The sequence below is a fragment of the Hyperolius riggenbachi genome, chromosome 7 (assembly GCF_040937935.1).
Source record: "Hyperolius riggenbachi isolate aHypRig1 chromosome 7, aHypRig1.pri, whole genome shotgun sequence".
In the NCBI taxonomy this organism is placed as follows: domain Eukaryota; kingdom Metazoa; phylum Chordata; class Amphibia; order Anura; family Hyperoliidae; genus Hyperolius; species Hyperolius riggenbachi.
The window spans coordinates 99,199,931-99,219,135 of NC_090652.1; the positions used below are offsets into that span (position 1 = coordinate 99,199,931).

Below are 19,205 nucleotides of genomic sequence, written 5' to 3' on the forward strand. Positions count from 1 at the left end.
TAGGAGTAGGAGGATAAATACAATTGTTTATCTCATCAGTTCACCTCGGGTTCATTTTAAGATAGCCGTAACCTGGTTGATATGGCCAACCGTTAGATCCCTCTCCAATTATTATCTGATCAGAGAGGGATTGATCTGATCAGATCCCTCCACACACTACCCTTATTTTACAGAGAGGCTGCTCTATTTTAATTTTAAGCTGGAGATCTGGTTTAATATCATGGGAAAGGACACTAGTTTAATTATGTAAGGCCTACTTTAATTAACCTCCTTAGCGGTATGCTCGACACTGTCAGGCATACTGCCGGCTGTCCGCAGGAGTCCCCCATAAATAATTGTGCCTAATGGCTGTAAATCCTCTAGCTAGCACTAGGCTAGCTAGTAAGAGTCTCCGGCACCCCTGGATCCCGGCCGATCCCCCGTGATCCCCCCCCCATTTATACATTACCCCCCTGGATCCAGCGATCACATAGCCTCCCTGCACAGCTCCAGTCTCTCTGTGGGGAGGATCGGGTTTGCGCATGACGTCATGACATCATGTGCGATCCTCCCCATAAGGAAGACCGGAGCTGTCCCAGGAGGCTGTGCCAATTGCTGGATCCAGGCTGGGTAATGTATAAACGGGGGAGCGGCAGCGATCAAAGGGTGCCGGAGACTTGTTCTAGCTAGCCTATTGCTAGTTAGAGGATTTACAGCCATTAGGAACATTTATATTAAAATCGGGCAAAAAGTGACAAAACCTCCTGAGCGGTGTAATGCTCAGGAGGTTAAACACTGCAGTGTGTTTAAAATGCTGCCAGCAATCTCACCCTGCAGCACAAGCTCTCCAATCCATTCATGAATCTCTCTGCTGTTATCATATTTTCTCAGTCCCCCAGGCTCTTTTCTGTGCCATTGCCAAGGACAGTGAGAGAGGGGAGGCTTGTCATCTACCCTCCCACCTTCCTGCTTCTCGCTGATTGGCTGAGCAGACTGCAGTGTGAAGCTGCCTAGCTGAAACATGATTCTCTGCTCACTCTTGTTTACAAGCAAGGCTGAGGTAACTCAGCGATTGGAGGTGAAGAGAAAAAAGTTAAGGGAAGAAATTACATCAGGATTTCGCTTTAAACTGTGGGACAAAGAAATGGTCCCCACCAGGAACAGAATACTCTTCATTTACTATATAAAAATTCACTGAAATCAAACGTGGACAGTACAATACATCTGTTGTGTAAGTAGATCAATTATTTATCTACTTATATATGTGGGTTTTTTCCCTGGCATAGTATGGCTAATCCTCCTGCTTTAAGAGCACGTTTCTAAACTTTTTTTGTACTATTACTTTTCAGATTCTCAGCAGCAATGTTGTAGCATTTACTATAGATTCCAGCAATGCACCATGGGATTGGCAGACAACCTCTTCCCCCGATTCCCACAACCAAACTATTCATCTGTTTTTGTTTCGTAATCTAAAATGGCCCTTGTGAGTGCTTCACTTCACCTACAGTGTGATGTCAGACAAGTTTTGTTCTTGTATAAATAGTGACTTGGATCAGTAGGATATCGCATGGACCTTCTTGTGTCCACACAGATAACCTCACCTGTTGTGGAACGCAGTGTATCCCAAGCACCCTCGCCAAGACCAGGCGTTGTCTGCAGTATGGCACACACTGTTACTTTCAAGCAGACTTTTATTTTAAAGGCATGTTCCACTTCTGAACGGGATGGATTTGTACTTTTTACCGCCCTGTGCCAGCAGTCAACAAGCCAGGGGCAGCTGGCAAGTCAGCTTATCCTGGTATATTGCAGCTACCGGACTGCGTTACAGGTCGGTGTGAATGGTCTTTCATCTGTCACATACTATCTGTTCTTGTTTCGCTGCCTGACTGCTGTCTCCTCCACACAATCAGCGAGTGATATACAGCCCTTCTAACCGAGGCGCCTCTCCTTCACTAACTTCCCCTCACTCGCTGCAGAGCTGCAGATCACCAGCAGCGTGGTTGCCCACAGTCATTCGAGTGAGCGGTGCACAGGGACGGCAGCCATATACAGGAAGTGGGCCCCACTCGCTCTCTCATCGTAGTGAGCCACCACGTGTATGCAGTGCAGTGAGCAAGGGGAGATGTGAAAGAGAGGCAAGCAAGGCTTCATATCACTGACTAGGTGCAGACGGGCCAGCTATAAGGCAAGTGAAGCACCGCGTACAGGGTAATTATAAAACAGTTGATTTGCTGTCAGCTGCAACGTCACTGTAACTCAAGCCCCGCCCTAGAACACGGCCTACATGGCCTGCCCACAAATCCGGCCATGCTTCTGAATAGAATTGCAATCTTAATTTGCATACGTTTCAGCAAGCCATACCAAAGGACCGAGTATACATACTCTTTTTTTTCCTATGTTCCTCAGTAAATGCATTGAAGTTATGTGAAAACGAAAACCATCACGATTTTAGTACTAGGCCTAATCGAACCTCAAAGGACAACTATTACTAAACTTTGTAAAATTTTAAATACATGTGTATTAGTTGCACATTTGTCCCAGAGTAAGATGCGCTATAAATGTATTTTCTCCTATGTTGCTGTCACTTACAGTAGCTAGTAGAATCTGGCAGATTTTGGACTTGCCTATCTCTTATGGGAATTTTAAGTTTTTTTTTTTTCAAAAGCACTCCCTGAAAAGGACTTTGGTGCTCCTCCTGTGCACACTATTCTAGCAGCTTGGGTGTGCCATTTTCATCCAGGGAGTGCTTTTGAAAAGAAAAGAATTCCTGAGAATCCCCTGTGAGGAGATGGATTAGTCCAAGATCTGTCACATTTCTGCTGTCTACTGTAAGTGACAGGAACATAGTAAAATGCATCTGCATGGGTTTCCTCCATGTACTCTGCTTTTCTCTCACTATCCAAAAAGTGTACTACTAAGTTAATTGGTAGCCCCACCCCAAGATTGGCCTTAAACTATAGTAAGGACATAAAAACATGACTATGATAGAGACTGGGTTGTTAGCTCCTCCTCATAGGAGGAGGAGCACTCATGTCAGTACTGTAAATGCTTGATAATATAAATGGCTTAACAACTTTGGCAGAATTTAAAGCCTTTCTTCAATAGGCTAAAACACAAAAAAATGCCCGAAATAAAGCTAAACTAAAAGGTGCTTGTTGTCTGCCACTTTCACATTGATTCTTGTGCTTCCCTATAGGATCATTGCTACTTGCGGAGAGCTATTGCGACAGTGTGGTGACTTTGAGCAGCAGCTGGCAAGTCGGTAAGCATACATTTTTATGTCCCTTTAGAGTGAAACTATCTCTAAGTCTCAACTACCAGAGATAAAAAATAATAATATACAACTCAGGAACCACTAATACCACACAAATAATTAAATGTTTACATGTTTTTATTGAATACACCATGTAAACATTCATAATGCAGGTGAAAAAGCTGTGTGAACCCCTAGACTAATGGCATCTCCAAGAGCTAATTGGAGTGAGGTGTCAGCCAGTTGAAGTCCAATCAATGAGATGAGATTGGAGGTGTTGGTTACAGCTGTCTTGCTCTATAAAAAAAAAAAGCACACCGCAGTTTTGGGTTTGCTTTTCCTAAGAAGCATTGTCTGATGTGAATAATGCCTCACACAAAGGTGCTCTCAGAAGACCTAGGATTAAGAATTGTTGACTGAGTCCTCAGGATGGGTATGTAATTGTAATGGTAAGTTTACTGTAGCTTTGAGAGACACAATAACAAAAAAGGAAGCCTCAAAACGCAGTGCCCCAAAGTCAGAGATTGATGTGCATTGTAATAAGTTTAAATAAGTATTTCATTGTCTATCAACCAGCAATATTTCAGGCTCCCAAGTGTCTTCACTTTATGCAGGTAATAAGCTGAGATAAGGAGTATCCACCCATAGTTACATAGTTATTTGGGTTGAAAAGACATACGTCCATCATATTAGCTGCATGTTAGTTTTGGGTGTGTAATTCAGACATTACTGCAGCTTTCCCTGGGGACTAATGGCCCCCTTCCCCCTAGAATACTTTTGGAGTAGTCTAGTAGTTCTCCCCTTTCACGTTAAGTAATTCCCTAGTGGTCCCTCTTCTCCTTTAATGCATTCCCTGGTAATGTAGTGCTCCCCCCCCCCTCTTTCCCACAGCTCTCCCTGATAGTCTAGTGCCCCAACTCCCCCACAGTAGCTTTCCCTGGTAGTGTAGCAGTCCTCCTCTCTACCCCTTTAAGGCATTCCCTAGTGTCTAGTGGCCCTTGCGTTTTCCTCTTTAAATACTCTGTGGTAGTCTCCCCATTTTCCCTGGTGGTCTACTGGTACCCACTCTTCCACATTCCTTGGTGGTCTACTCTAGTGGAACCCTTTGTGGGATCCTTCTCCACCCCACCCACCTTTGCTCCAATGGCGTATGGTGGCTGTGACCCTCCCCGCCAGCCCCGCCTAGTATAAAGTGTGTATGCAGCTTATAACTCACCCCTACTGATTCCTGCGTTGATCACCTCTCCCTCTCACTACTGGTGCCGGGCTCTAGCATCTACAGGTACGGGTCACGGCTTGATGACATCCTCATCATTAGTGACTGGGAGGGCCAATCGCCATAGAGGCACCTTTGAAACTTCTAAAACTCTTACTTGTAGGTCACTGATTTCTCCTTGCTTATGGCAGATTTCCATATTAAGTATCATTGTGTACCCATCTGAGCTGCAAAGACTCATGTTTCCACAGCAACAACTGCACAACAGGTTTCCCACCTGCAGCTTTCATAGAGGAGCATACACAATCTGTCCTGGCAGCCGTGTTTCCAGTTATATCTGTATCACAATGCGGTTTTGTTTAGTCAATATTTTCTTGAGTATCTGGGAACAGTCTTGACGTCCCTGCGCTATTCTGTCAGTGTGTGGTGTATCCACACTGTGTGTTTGCGTTTTTTGTTCCTTTATTTGTCCTCAGTCAGACACCATTGTTGAAGCTAATCCCTTTTTTTTTAAGATGGCTGTTGGGTGTTTTATTTTTTGGAAACCTCTGATCTCTTGCAGATCTAGGTCTCATTTAAAAGTGTAAGCCCAATAGAAAGGATGAATGTGCTAATAACATGCATATATCAACCAGTTCACCACTAAGGGTTTTTTTCCCATTATGGGCCAGAGCAAATTTCACCTTTTCATGCTCAGGTTGCAGCTCTCCAGAATATTTGTATATGCAGTGTTCCAAAGTAAGTAGAAACAACACCTGGTCTCCCAGAATGCTCTAGAAACTATCAGAACAAAACGATTGGCCACTAGATGTCCCCCCTCATATACACACATCCACTTTATTCCTAGTGTGTACGCTTTACTTTATACAAGCGTTACAGGAAGTAACTCGGGTATGCTTTACTATCACTTTTGTCAATGACCACCATCATTTCACGGGAACTGTGTTTTATTTCTCTGAACTGTATACTAATGGGAGAGAGAACGCACACAGGAGCGCGCACAACGACGACATGGTGATAAGCATTAAGCGAAACACCATTGAACAAATTCTGACTATTTTAGCACTACCCATATCTTTAGTTTCCCCCTGAACTGTAGTATTTCTATAGGAGGTGGAGGCTGCAGCCTCCTTCAACAATCCAGCAACTTTACAGAGACACCATAGTGAAATATAGTAGAATGTAGTAAATTATTCAGCATAATAACGTTTAAACTTTTGCATTAACTAAGCTGGTTTCAGCATCATAAGCACTTCCTATATCTATATATATATATATCTGTGTATTGGTATGTAGCCCTGCCCTCCCGGTGATGTCTCAGCCTAGGCTGTTTAGCACTGCGGAATTTTCTTCCTAGAGCATTCTGGGAGACCTTGGGCTTGATTCACAAAGCGGTGCTAACAGCACGCTGGTGAAAAGCCCTTTATCACGCCTAAACTCAGTTTAGGCGTGATAAGTTTAAGCACCAACTGGGTTAGCACCGCAGTGCACAGCTGATCAAAAGTTTTGCGCTAGCAAAGTCTGATGCACTTCGCATAGAGTGTAATGGCGCTGCTTTGCATGCAGGACTTTGCGCGATCTAAACTTGCCTAAACTTATCACACCTAAACTGGCTTTTCACCAGCGTGGTGCAATGGTTATCACGCCTTAAGTCTTTTAGGCGTGCTAACTGGGTTAGCACCGCTTTGTGAATCGAGCCCCATGGGCTTGATTCAGTAAACGGTGCTAACCCAGTTAGCACGCCTAAAGACTTTGGGCGTGATAACTAGGGTGCTAACCGGGTTAGCACCGTTTACTAAATTTACAGCGCGCGCAAAGTCCCACACTGAAAACTTTGCGTGCGCACAGCGCGGTGTGTGCGAAATGTTGCATTGCGGTGCGACGAAAACGGTGCATTGATGCGCCTATAAGGTCGCATTGGGTGCGACTTTAACGTCACATGGTGCGACGTTAAGGTCACACCCAATGCGACCTTATAGGCGCATCGGGTGCACTGTTTTCGCGGTGCGCGCGCATAGTTTTGCGCACGGGACTGTGCGCGCGATGTGAATTTAGTAAAGTGTGCTAACCCAATTAGCACCCTAGTTATCACGCCTAAAGTCTTTAGATGTGAATTTATCATGCCTAAACTAACTTTAGGCATGATATAGGGCTTTTCACAGGCGTGCTAACGCTTAGCACGGTTTACTGAATCGAGCCCCATGTGTTATTTCTACTTACTTTGGAACGTAGAGTATACAAATATTCTGCAGAGCTGCACCTGACACTAAAGATCTCACTACTCATGTTAAAGATAAATGTCAGTATGTAAATCATTGTGGGTAAAGGGTGAAGAAAGATTTTATGAATGGCAAACACTGACTAAATCCTTTATAAATTAATATTGAAAAAATAAGCAGTTCTATTAATTACGCTATTTTCAGTACAGTTCCTCTTTGTACCTGTACCTGAGAGGAGTAAAGCAAAGAATCCATACTTACCTGGGTCTTCCTCCAGCCCCATGCATTCTATTGCCTCCCTCGCAGTCCTTCCTGGTGGCTCGGTTCCTCTGTAATAGCCCCCGGTAATAGGGCTTCAGTTGTGCGAGTCGGGCCGCTCTGCAGATGCCCAGCCGTGCTCCCATTGCTGAGAGCATTCTGCACCTGCAAGACTCTACTGTATAATATTGAAAGTAGCCCAGCAGTGGGTCCTATTGAAGAATTAGCACATGTTTTATAACATCAGGGCTTTCCATGATTTGTATGTTTTAGGATCCTATCTACGGCTGGTAAGCACCTATCTGAATCCTACAGTCCTCGCAGTCTCACCGGCATGCAAGACGCAAGCAACACCGAGCGCAAGACCAGCAAAAACCCTTGGCAGGAGTACAACTACCTCCAGAAGGGCAACCCAGCAGAGTACGGCAGCTTGATGGAGACCTTGTACATGCTGAAGGTGAGCCGTGTCCTGCACTGCCCTGTCAGTGGCTGCTGATTGCTGTTTACTTACAGATGACAGGAAACAGAATAATGAAGACAATGTTCTCCTAATCACACTGATCGCTGAGCTTTTGTTACATAATGGGAACTGTCATGGTACACTTCTGTTCTTTTGCCATATCATCTTGCATTAAGCTCTCCCATTCATGGTATATTCTCTGCCAGGTAATCTATATTTCCTAATCATTGATATTTCCGTAAATGGTGAAGGGTGATGTATGAGCCTCAGACTTTAAAATGTGGAAGAGAAAACAGTGGTTACAGCACAAATGTACAATTAAATAGCATTATGGAGGCCATGATGGCTAAATAGTTAGTACACTTGGCTTGCAGCTATAGGGCCCTCTGCATAAAGGCTTGTACACACGTGCAACTGTTCTGCACGTCCGACTGACGACATGACCAAGCGCTGGCACGACTTGTATTCCCCGCGCATCAATCAACTGAACAACCAACTAATTTGCATACTGCACACACAAGCGGAACAACGGACTGCACGATATGGCTGCATTCAAACAAGTACAGGCCGTTCAAACGACGCTGTACACACGCGGCCAACTACATGATATCAGCCCAAAAGTCATATAAGTTAAACCGCCTGTTGGATCAGGCAAACCCTTCTGTTACCAGTCGCTCATTTAGTCCTTTGTCATGTGTTCACACACGGAAAAGTTGCACATGTGTACGAACCTTAAAACCTAGCCAGGTTGCTATATGCACGGAGTTCTCCACATACTTGAGGGGGTATTGTGGTACAAACCACAAAATACTGGTAAGTTAGCTGGCATGTTTAATGCATGTAAACACTTGGAATAATGGTTGTCCTCTACAGTTTTGGACAGCCTTTCCCGGTGCAGATATTCTGTTTGGGTCTTAGCCAATCAGTGTGTTCTGCTGTATGGAGAGGGGAGATAATGTGGGGGAGTGCGTTGCCAGCACCTGTGGTGGTATGTAATGGCTCTCAGGCTCACTAACTAGCAGTCAGCAGTTATCACCGGACTCCTCCTGTACACATTGGGAAAAGGTACCCAAACAGATTTTGAGTGATCGTTTCAGACGTCATCCCAATCAGTAGATGATACCCCCTTTTCTACAAGAAATCTTTACTTTTTCTCAAATAGATCGTCAGGGGGGTCTGTATGACTGATATTTTGGTGAAATCCCTCCCTCAGTGTGATGCATTGACTATCGTCCTGACAGTTTGCTGTCTGTGAACCTTGTTGCATTGTGGGAAATAACGCCTTTTTTCAACTGGCAAGCAATATCAACTCTGTGCATAAAACTCTCAGTAACGAACATTCCATACAGGTCACCTGGCAGAATTAAAGATGTCCCCAGCAGTGATACATTTCTGAATATAAATCAAGTAGAGGAAAGATTTTACACGGGACAAACGCGGACTAAATCATCTATAAATATTTGTCAAATAATACACAATTTTATTCAGTAAGTTATTTTCACTACAGTTCCTCTTTAAGATCTTTATATACCGTATTTTTCGGAATATAGGATGCTCCGGAATGTAAGATGCACCTAGTTTTAGAGGGCAGAAGCCAGGGGAAAAAAAAATATATACTAAACCTGGTGTGTCCATGTTCCAGGAGCGTCTTGTAGTTGTTCTGCCCCAATCAGTGTCCTCCTGTGTACCCTTCTAGCCTCCATTGCTCTACCTGTGTGTCCCCTTCGGTCCCCAGTGTGTCCCACTGTGTCCTCCTTTGCCCCCTAATGTCCTCTCCTGGTCCCACTTTGTCCCATCCTGGTCCCCCTGTGTCCCATGACTTGTCATGGCCCACCTGTGTCTCCTCCTAGGTCCCCCTGTGTCTCCTCCTAGGTCCCCCTGTGTCTCCTCCTAGGTCCCCCTGTGTCTCCTCCTGGTACCCCTGGGCCTTTTCCCAGTCCCCGTGTCCCCTCCTGTCCTCCCCTGGTCCTCCCCTGGTCCCCCATGCAATGCAGCGTTTTGATCTTGAGAAAATCGAAATTAAACTGCCTGTACTATTTTGGAGCAATTTTTCTTAAAGGAATCAATGTGCAAAAATGCACATTCCTTTAAAAATCGTTTTGCAAAATAGCAATCGCTAAGTGCTTAGCCATTGCGTTATGTAGTGTGAACTAGGCCTGAGTGAGTATCGGTCTACTAATAGAGAGGAAGAGGGGCTGTGTCCCTACTGGAGGAGACATTTACAGCATGTCCACTGTGAACTGGGATCCCTATATCTTTGAACACATAGCAACATATCTGACTTACTGAGGCATGGTCATCACAAGACCTCAGATGGTTTTATGGCATCTGGCGACAAATCATTATCAGCAGAAGCTTTTAAGTCCTATTAGTTGAGAGCTGGAGCCTTCATGGGTCAGACTTGTTTTTCCAGTCCATCTTACAGATTTACATTGGATCACAGTCTGGAGAATTTTAAAGCCAACAAAACCTGATTTTTGTCAAATCGGGCTATATTTTTGTATTGCTCAGTTTCTGATGATCATATACCCATTGTTGGCCCTTTCAGTGGTTGACAAGGGTCAGAGAAAGCACTCTTAACAGATTTGCGTCAGTACATCACAAAGGTTGTGTTGTGTGCTTTGACACCTTCCTTTCATGGCCAGTATTCAGTTCTTCAGCAATGCTTCAGTAGCACTTCTGTGGGATCAAGAAAGACAGACTAGCATTTGCTTCCCACACACGACGAACAAGGCAGAAATGTATACCCCTCGCCCAAGTATGTTGTAGCACCCCTTCCATGTACAGAAGCTTCCCTCCTATTCCATGTGCAGACCCCTCTTCCATGTGTAACATCCACATGCTGCAGACCCTCTCTTTCATGTACAGCTCCCATGGGGGTCAGCTTCCATTTTCAGATGTTGCTCCCCATTTGCAGCCTTCATTTTCATATGTAACCACCCCCATTTCATGTCTAGGTGCCCCCTTGAGCTGCAGCCTCACAAGGCCCTGGCCTTTGTGGCCTTTCCAGAAGCCCGGCCGACAAATAAGCCTCAGGTTCCCATGACCCTGTTATTTCACCAATGTGTTAATTGATAGCAAATCTGTTCCCACATAAGCCTGGGCCACGTGGTATGAGGGGCTGCTGCCAGCTTCCAGTGTAGGGACAGCATGTTCTCATCAGGGCATCTGTAGCTGTGCAATAACCGCCATTCCCTGCCTCACCCTGGCACACCGGTTTCCATGCCATGTTTCAGTTGTGTCCATGCCAGTGTATCTTCTCTATTCTCTGGGGAACAGTACCAAGATGCCTTCATCATCACTCAGCATTGTCCTTCAGAGCAGCTTACCATGGGCTTGTGTGTGTAACGAAAGGATTATCCTGAAAACTGAAATGATTATGGGAGATGTAGGTAATACACAGCTGCTGCCTGGTGTTACAGCTGACAGGACCGTGGCGGCAATCCAATCATAACACACCAAGATTTAAAAAATTATGTTGTGTCAACTGATGGATCACCAGCTTCAGGCTGAATCAAAAATGATTTGTATATTTGATACTTCTTTATTGTGCTTGGTTATGTAATGCTGACACGTGTTTCCCCTGTGCTTTATGAAGAATAGTTGTTCCCATGTGTCCTTGTCCCTGAAGGATCTCTGTATTATGTCCATAAAAAAGATTATAGATCAGAGCACCCATAACAAAAAACACTATGGGAAAATGTACAGACCTTATGCAGATTAACTTGTTAAAGGAATACCGAGGTGATATGTGACTTGATGAGAGAGATGTGTATAGTATTATTATTTAGTATTTATATAGCGCCAACCTCTTTTGCAGTGCTGTACAGAGTACATAGTCCTATTTTTATTTCTGTGCCTGAAAGAGTTAAATATTCGGTATGCAAGTGATAGTTTCTGCTCCGCCAGGACCTGGTCAGGCTGTAGCTTAACCCGCACTGATAAGGAAATCCTACACCTCTGGTTTTGATAATGAATTTATAAAACTTTTTACCAAACCTTTGTGTGAACATCTTCCAGGAGAAAGGAGCAGTCAATGCTGGTCTGCTTTCCGCAGCCCGCTCCGCCCTTACCCGCCAAAACCAAGTAGCCCATCAGCTGGCGTTTGACTCGGTCTTCCTGAGGATAAAGCAACAACTTCTACTGGTGCCCAAGATGGAGGTAAGCACTGCCTTAACTCGTGTAAGACGCATGGGCTCATCCAATGAGGAAGGCTCCTGATCCAGTCATTTTTTACCATGACAGTAGGCTTTAATTTCTATGTTTTTTCATGTTATAGTCTTTTGTGACACCTTTAAGTGTACTAGAGACGGATTAAACTAAAGATTTGGTACTTATCCGAGGCTTCCTCCAACCCCATAAGCACGTCTGAGTCCCTCGCCGTCCTCACACAGTCCTCCGTTCAGCCCGCAATCAGCCCCGGTAACTGGCTCAGTCACGACAGTCGAGGTCTTCTGCGTATGCGTGGATCTCATCCATCTCTGGTTTACTTTAATGTGATGATTCTTGGACCTCATCCGTCTCTGGTTTACTTTAATGTGACGATTCTTGTTCTCTTTACTCTTCAGTGATCACTCAGTTACACTATTTTTTTTTTTATTCTGGTTGGCATTGGTTTCATTGCACTTCCTGTGACTTGGCATAGCAGTATGTTTCTGTTTGTGCTACTTTCTGTGCATTGTAACAAAGGTTGGTGACTGTACAGATGAACTTCAAAGATCATAAAAACGGAGGTTCAGAGCACATGACCTGATGAACCATAAGCTTCCGGATATGCTTGTAGCAGGGATCTCACGACTAAACTGAGCGTGTGATGTGTGACGTTCTCCTGAAGATGGTCACCCACATTGCAGAAATTAAAAATGAACAGTTATAGGCAACCTATTTTGGCTTTGCGTAGATCATATGGATTTAAGTATTAATAAGTGTGTGTAAACATTTGTTTATCTGTGTAACACTTTCAAGCTGTGCAGCGCTAATACGATAGAACCGAAGCAGGTAAAAATGGTGCCGTAGGAGCCCTTGGTAAAAACGGTGCAGCTATTTGTAGCCGCAGTTTGAATAGCAGGTGGCCCCAGTGCCTGAAATTTTCTCGGGTACATTCCCGCGCCCAAATCACAGCTAATAGTGGCAATTAGCAGTGGAACATATTGGTAGATAGAGTTAGGCGGTGGGGTATTTATAGTTATGTGGGTGGGGGGGGGGGGGGGGGGAGAGGATGTCCTTAGTGTAAGGTGGTGTTTTAGGGTTAGGCAGAGCCAAGGGGTCCTTGGTGTTAAGCACCACCAGTGGGTTTTAGGATCCTTAGTGTTGGGCACCATCAGAGGGTTTTAGGGCCCTTTTGTATTACGCACCACCAGGGGGTTTTAGGGTTAGGTCACCCCCAGGGGGATTGGTATCACGAGGGAGGGCTACTGTTAGAAGCTAGTGTTAGAATAAGGGCAGGCTATAGTAAAATATCAGTAAAGATTGCCAATATTTTACTATCGGGATTAACTGGTAGTATAGCAGTAATTTTATCGATCTTCTACTAGCGCTTATCCCTGGGGCTTTTTCATATATGTTAGAACTCCCTTCATGTAAGTAGGGTAGTGCAGGTTTTCTTGTTGCCAAGCTGTCCTCCATCCATGAACAACGCTGTCTCTTTACTTGCCTGGAGAGGCAGTATGGTGAATGTACAATACAATACAATACAATAACATTTCTATAGCGCTTTTCTCCCATAGGACTCAAAGCGCTTAGGCTCTCTCAGATTCAGTAATTAGTAGGATGAAGTATTCACACAACAAAAGTTATATTTCTGCAAATGCCAGACTGAACAGGTGGGTTTTCAGTCTGGATTTAAACACGTCCAGGGATGGGGCTGTCCTGATCTGTTGAGGTAAGGAGTTCCAAAACGTAGGGGCAGCATGACAGAAGGCTCTGGGACCAAAAGTTTCTAAGTGGACTCTGGGTATGACTAGATTATTAGAACCTGTGGATCTGAGAATGCGGGGATTGCTTCGCAGCTGTAACATATCTTTCATGTATCCAGGGCCCAGATTATTCAGGGATTTAAATGTCAGTAGGCCGATCTTGAATAGGACCCTCCATTCTATAGGTAGCCAGTGAAGGGAATGCAGGACTGGCGTTATGTGGCAGTGACGGGGTTGGTTGGTTAGCAGTCTGGCAGCAGTATTCTGTATCAGCTGTAGGCGGTACAAGGCCTTTTTTGGAAGGCCAGTGTAGAGAGCATTGCAGTAGTCCAGTCGGGATGTGATGAAGGCGTGGACTAAGGTTGGCAGATCTTCTGGGGGTATGAGGTGCTTGATTTTTGCAATGTTCTTCAGGTGAAAATAGGATGATTTCACCACAGCAGAGATTTGAGTTCTGAAGTTTAAATCCCCATCAATTAGAACTCCCAGGTTACGCACATGATCAGAGCTGCGTAGATCCATGCCTCCTATTCCCAGTGGTGAAGACTGCAAGTTAAGTTGTTTTGTTATCATGCTCTGCCCTCCAATCAGAAGGACTTCAGTTTTGTCTGCATTTAGTTTCAGCCAGTTGTCATTCATCCATTGCTGTAGTTCACGTAAGCAGGCGTTTATAGTTAGAGTTGGGTCTGTCACACCAGGCTTGAAGGAAAGATATAGTTGGGTGTCGTCTGCATAGCAGTGGTATGTCAGGCCATGTTTTTGGATTCGTTTTCCCAGCGGTAACATGTAAATCGTGAAAAGCAGGGCAGAGAGGATTGAGCCCTGGGGCACCCCATACTTAAGTGTTACAGGGGTGGACAGGAAGGGCCCCATAGACACTTTGTGGGTTCTGCCACTCAAGAAGGATTGGAACCACTGAAGTACTATGCCATCAATGCCGCAGTATTCCTGTAGCCTGTTTATCAAGATGTCATGGTCAACTGTGTCAAAGGCTGCAGAAAGGTCTAGCAGTATGAGGATCGAGCACTCTCCTCTGTCTCTTGCCATGAGCAGGTGGTTGCATATTTGGATGAGGGCAGTTTCAGTGCTGTGGTGTTTCCTGAAGCCAGACTGGAATGGGTCATAACTGTTATTTTGTAGGATTCTGGCTTCTAGCTGGAGGTATACAGCTTTTTCAATTAGCTTTCCCAGAAAGGGGAGGTTAGAGACAGGTCTGTAGCTGGTCATTGCATCTGGGTCCAGGGAGGGTTTTTTGAGGAGAGGCCTGATGATTGCTTCCTTCAGTAAAGCAGGAAATATCCCTGATTGTAAGGAACAGTTAACAATTTTGAGGAATACCGGTACGAACAGGTCGGGGCAGTTCAACATGAACTGTGTTGGGCCAGGATCCAGGTCACAGGTAGTTAGGCGGACGTGAAGGAGGATGCTTGATGTGACTTCTTCATCAATTTCTTTGAAGTTTGTAACATTGCACATCACTTACAGGTAACGAGACCCGTTGCTAATTTTTTTTTTTTTTTTCAGAGCTGGGGCTTTGAGGAATCGGGAGAAACGCTGACAGAAGACTTGCCAACATTCAGCCTTACTCCATTAGAGTATATTAGCAACGTAAGTGCGGACAAACAGAAATGTTCAGGTTCCCTGCCTCTGACTGATGCTATCAGCAGAAACAAAACAAAAAAGAGAGGGACACCGAGAGCCCAATATGGTGTAGTATGTACTGATAGTAGAGGAGGATATGAAAGAGTAAGTGCAGTATACTCACAACTCAGGGTTACCTCATAGGCCACCACTGTAAATGCAGGTAGGGAGATTAGACCTGCCCCCACTCAGGATTAAGAAGTCGCTCTCTGTAGATCAGAAAAAAGGGGATAACACCCCTCCACCAAGGGTGGACTTGTATAATAATGTAGGTGTACAGAGGCACCACAAGAATAAAAATCTCTAAAACGTTTAAAAATAGAGGAGGCAGTGGTGGACTTACCCCCTCCAAGCAGACACAAGATAATGCTGTGGTATTATCAATAAAGCAATCTATTTATATATTCCAAAAAGATCATACAACACGTTTTGCAGGAATGACCCCGCTTCTTCAGGCAATGGGATGGATCCTATACAGCAGCAGCAAAGGGTCATCCATCTCCAAAGGATATTAAAGGTACTGAGGACTTGTGTGAGAGAGAGATTGGATCTTCATTGGACAAATGTCGAAGAGGCATTATTCTTAATTATGACCATACCTCCTTCATTGGTACCCGGGTACAGGAAGGGAATTTTAAGGGCTTGTCCAGATGGTTTAGGACTCTGGATAGGCTGGCAGTCATTTATGGCTCAGAAAATGACAGGTGCTGGAGAGTCTGTGGGACCCGGGGTACTTTGTTACGTGTTGTGAGATTGTCCTAAATGAAGAGCTTTTGGGAGGAGGTATAAGCAGGAAGGTGTGAAGATATGGCCCATGGAGTGCTCTTTTGCATCTGTCTGAAATTAAGCATTATAATAAATCGGTGGTCCCACATATTCTAAATGCCGCAAAAAGCCTACTATCTATTCATTGGAAATCGACATGTATTGACAGTCTTTTTGAGGACCGCGGTCTTAAACTCCCCTAGTGACCAGGCCATTTTTTACAAAATGGGCCACTTAGCTGTAAGGGCTTGCTGCAGAGCCATACAACTCAGCACACAAGTGATGCCACCCCCCCCCCCCCCTCCCACCCTCCAGAATATCTTAATTCTGTTCAGCGCTCCCCATGATCTAGGTTAGGATTTGGAAATGGAGTTAAAACCTATGATGGTGGCCATCCATCAAATTTTAATATTTGTTTGTATGTTTATACAGTTTATTAAACCATTTGTATGCTGCTTAGTGGGGGTCAGTCAGTTTTTGACCTATTGGTGAGTGGGCTTATGTGTATAAGATTATTATGTCCAGTGGCTTCAACTAGTTAATAATAATACATTTGGAAATTCCAACTATAAAACAACTTTCCTAACAGAAAATGGCCTCTGAGAGCATAAAAAGGGGAATTTCTTATCAGTGAGGGTCACACTGTAGTCACTTCCTGTCTGAGTCTGGACTGAGTCAGCCACTTACATACCTGATATTTAACTCTTTCAGGCAGAGAAAGAAAAAAAGGAACACAGCATAGTTATTTGTGTGCTAGGCACTGTACATACACATGTCTATCTCATCATGTCACATGTCGACCAAAAATTTAACTTCATCCCAATCAGTAGCTAATACCCCCTTTTACATGAGAAATCTATTCCTTTTCACAAGCGGATCATCAGGGGGCTCTGTATGGCTGATGTTGTGGTGAAACCCCTCCCACAAGGAACTCTGAGGACCATGGTACTCCTGGCAGTTTCCAGTCTGTAAACCTTGTTGCATTGTGGGAAATAGCTGTTTACAGCTGTTTCCAAAAGCCAAAAAAGCAAGCAGCAGCTACATCACCTGCCAGCAGTAAAAATGTCACCATGTGATAAATGTCAGAATGTAAATCAGGGAGAAGAAAGATTGTACAATGGGCAAACGCAAACGCTGACTAAATTACTTATACATAATTATTTTTTTATTACATTGTTTTCACTGGAGTTCCTCTTTAAAGCAAATCTGGGAGATTTTAAAGAAATAAAAAAAAAAGCTTACCTCAGGAGAGGGAAGCCTCTGGATTCTACTAAGACTTCCCCCGTCCCTCAATTCCAGTGCTCACCCACACTTATTTGCAGCAAAACAAAACAAACAGACCGGGCACTGTCCTGTATTGAGCATTTATTGCCAAACTTGCAGCCAGATAAACATCACAGTCCAATGATAACAACTGCCATTTTGCGCTCCTACAGCGCTTGCTCACGTGCCTGTTTGGGCCCGAACAGGCACGTGAGCAAGCGCTGTAGGAGCGCGAAGCGGCTCTTGTGCCCGTTCATCCATCCCCTGGTCACTGCACCTCCTTCCACAAGCCACGCAGTGAGACATGCCAGACGCAAGTCTTCCAATACAGGTTTGATGTAACTTATCATTGGACTGTGATGTTTATCTGGCTGCAAGTTTGGCAATAAATGCTCAATACAGGACAGTGCCTGGTTGTTTGTTTTGTTTTGCTGCTACTTTTGGGACTTTTTTCATGGGTTTGCCTCACCGTGAGCACGTCTCTGTGCATATTCAGCCATAGCCAGCAGCGTGCTTTTGTGGATTTTACGCAGATGTTTGCAAAGGTGTGACACAATCTCTCTGGTAGCCGAGTGCCCAACAAATTTTCTCCTTTTTTTTTTTTTTTTTTACCCTCACCCACACCGAGCAGGCACAGAGCTCCCACTCAGGCTTGTTGGAAAAATCCAAACCCATTCACCTCTTGCCGAGGGCTTATAGGAGTCTCAGTGCTAAACTGTGAGGAGAAGGGTGACAGGGGAAGCTTCTGGAAGATCCAGAGGCGTCCCTTTCCCGGCATAAGTAGTTAAATCTGTTTTGTTTTGTTTTTTTCCCTTCAGGTTTAATTTAAATAACAAGCCAGTTTGCTTTCGGACCGCACTCAGCGGGAACATGCAGCACTCATGTCCCAGTCCCTTGTTAGGCAAACTTAAGATATTTCTTCCAAAGATTAAATTTTCAGAGCAACGTGATAAGATCCAGTTTTCTTCAAATCTTCTGAAAAGAGCAAATACATCTCAATGAGCGATCTGGCATCTCCCGCCATCTAGTGCATCAGTAGACTTGAGTGTACGGGAGCTTTTCCTCAGCATAAAGCTGAGATATCAGCAAAGCCAGCGGCTGACAGTGCAGTTTTGTAGCATAGCTCCTTTCTCAAAGCTGCAATGGCCAATTTTCCTAATTTAAATTATGCACATTTAAGAGGAGGGACTGCTCGTGCGGCCAACAAGCAGCCCTGATTCTTCGCATGGGTATGGGTAGGGCTTTCAGGCTGAGGTGCTGAGCTCTGGTTCATAAGGAACCACCCACTACTCGGTAACTACTCAGTAACCATCATCCTGTGTAGTGTAAGTAAACACAACTTATTAAAATCTAGCCAAAATTCGTCAGCTATTAAAGGGCACCTGAAGTGACGTGGCATGATGAAATTAACTTGTGAACTTGTATACGCAAGTGGCTCTATGTGCACAACGCACTCTACAATACTTGTGTAAATGCTGGTAAAATTGCTGTGCAGTATCTGTATAGTGAATCGGGGCCATTGTCACCTATCACATTGAATTGAATTGTGCCCGTTTCTGTCTATACAATTGTTTAACCATCAGAAATGAGCAGTACAGGGAGAGGGAGTGCCAAGTGCTACCACTGCTTGGGACCACCACCTGCATGTTTCACCACAAGGGGCAGAGCAGGTAGCCCCCAATTCTCACACCACTAGGTAGATCAACCACAACTACTGTTGGTGAATATGATTATTTTTTATAAGCAATACATTTTCTGTTTCTGGACTTCTCTGATTGTCATGATGCATCTTAATTGTAGATTGGCCAGTATCTCATGTCCCTCCCCCTGCATCTGGAGCCGTTTGTAGCCCCAGAAGACTCTACCTTGGAGCTCGCATTGCATGCTGGGAAGCTGCCGTATCCTCCTGAACAAGGTAAGTTCACATTTGTTGAAAAAGACAGCAGCAGCCAAATCCATAAGGAACTTTACTTCAGTGCAGATTTGCAGCAGTGTGTGCATAGCACATATCACTAATATAAAGGCACAACAGGGCAATAGCATTAAAGCTACGTACACATTTGAGATAGAAGTTGCCAGAAACTCTTGTGATTATTTCAGGTGACCATTTATTCCTGATTGATGCACTGCCTAGTTCTTGGCTCTCTGCCATTTAGACTGTTTTGGTCTGTGGAGAAAGGAGGAGGCTTAGGGCTGGTACCAGCTAGAAATCACAAAATGCAGTCGCTAACCACTT

General features: G+C 44.5%; 1 protein-coding gene across 2 annotated transcripts in view; it reads left to right on the forward strand.

Moving 5' to 3' along the window:
• The window catches only part of COG7 (component of oligomeric golgi complex 7), an 88,751-nt gene that overhangs the window by 61,987 nt on the left and 7,559 nt on the right, over nucleotides 1–19,205 (forward strand). Inside the window, exons 12-16 of one of the 2 annotated variants that reach the window (XM_068244445.1) lie at nucleotides 3,176–3,241; nucleotides 7,199–7,382; nucleotides 11,406–11,546; nucleotides 14,825–14,908; nucleotides 18,770–18,884. In XM_068244445.1, coding sequence (XP_068100546.1) covers nucleotides 3,176–3,241; nucleotides 7,199–7,382; nucleotides 11,406–11,546; nucleotides 14,825–14,908; nucleotides 18,770–18,884 — 590 coding nt within the window. The remainder of the gene's footprint in view (nucleotides 1–3,175; nucleotides 3,242–7,198; nucleotides 7,383–11,405; nucleotides 11,547–14,824; nucleotides 14,909–18,769; nucleotides 18,885–19,205) is intronic. The other variant, XM_068244446.1, reaches the window with a different exon arrangement.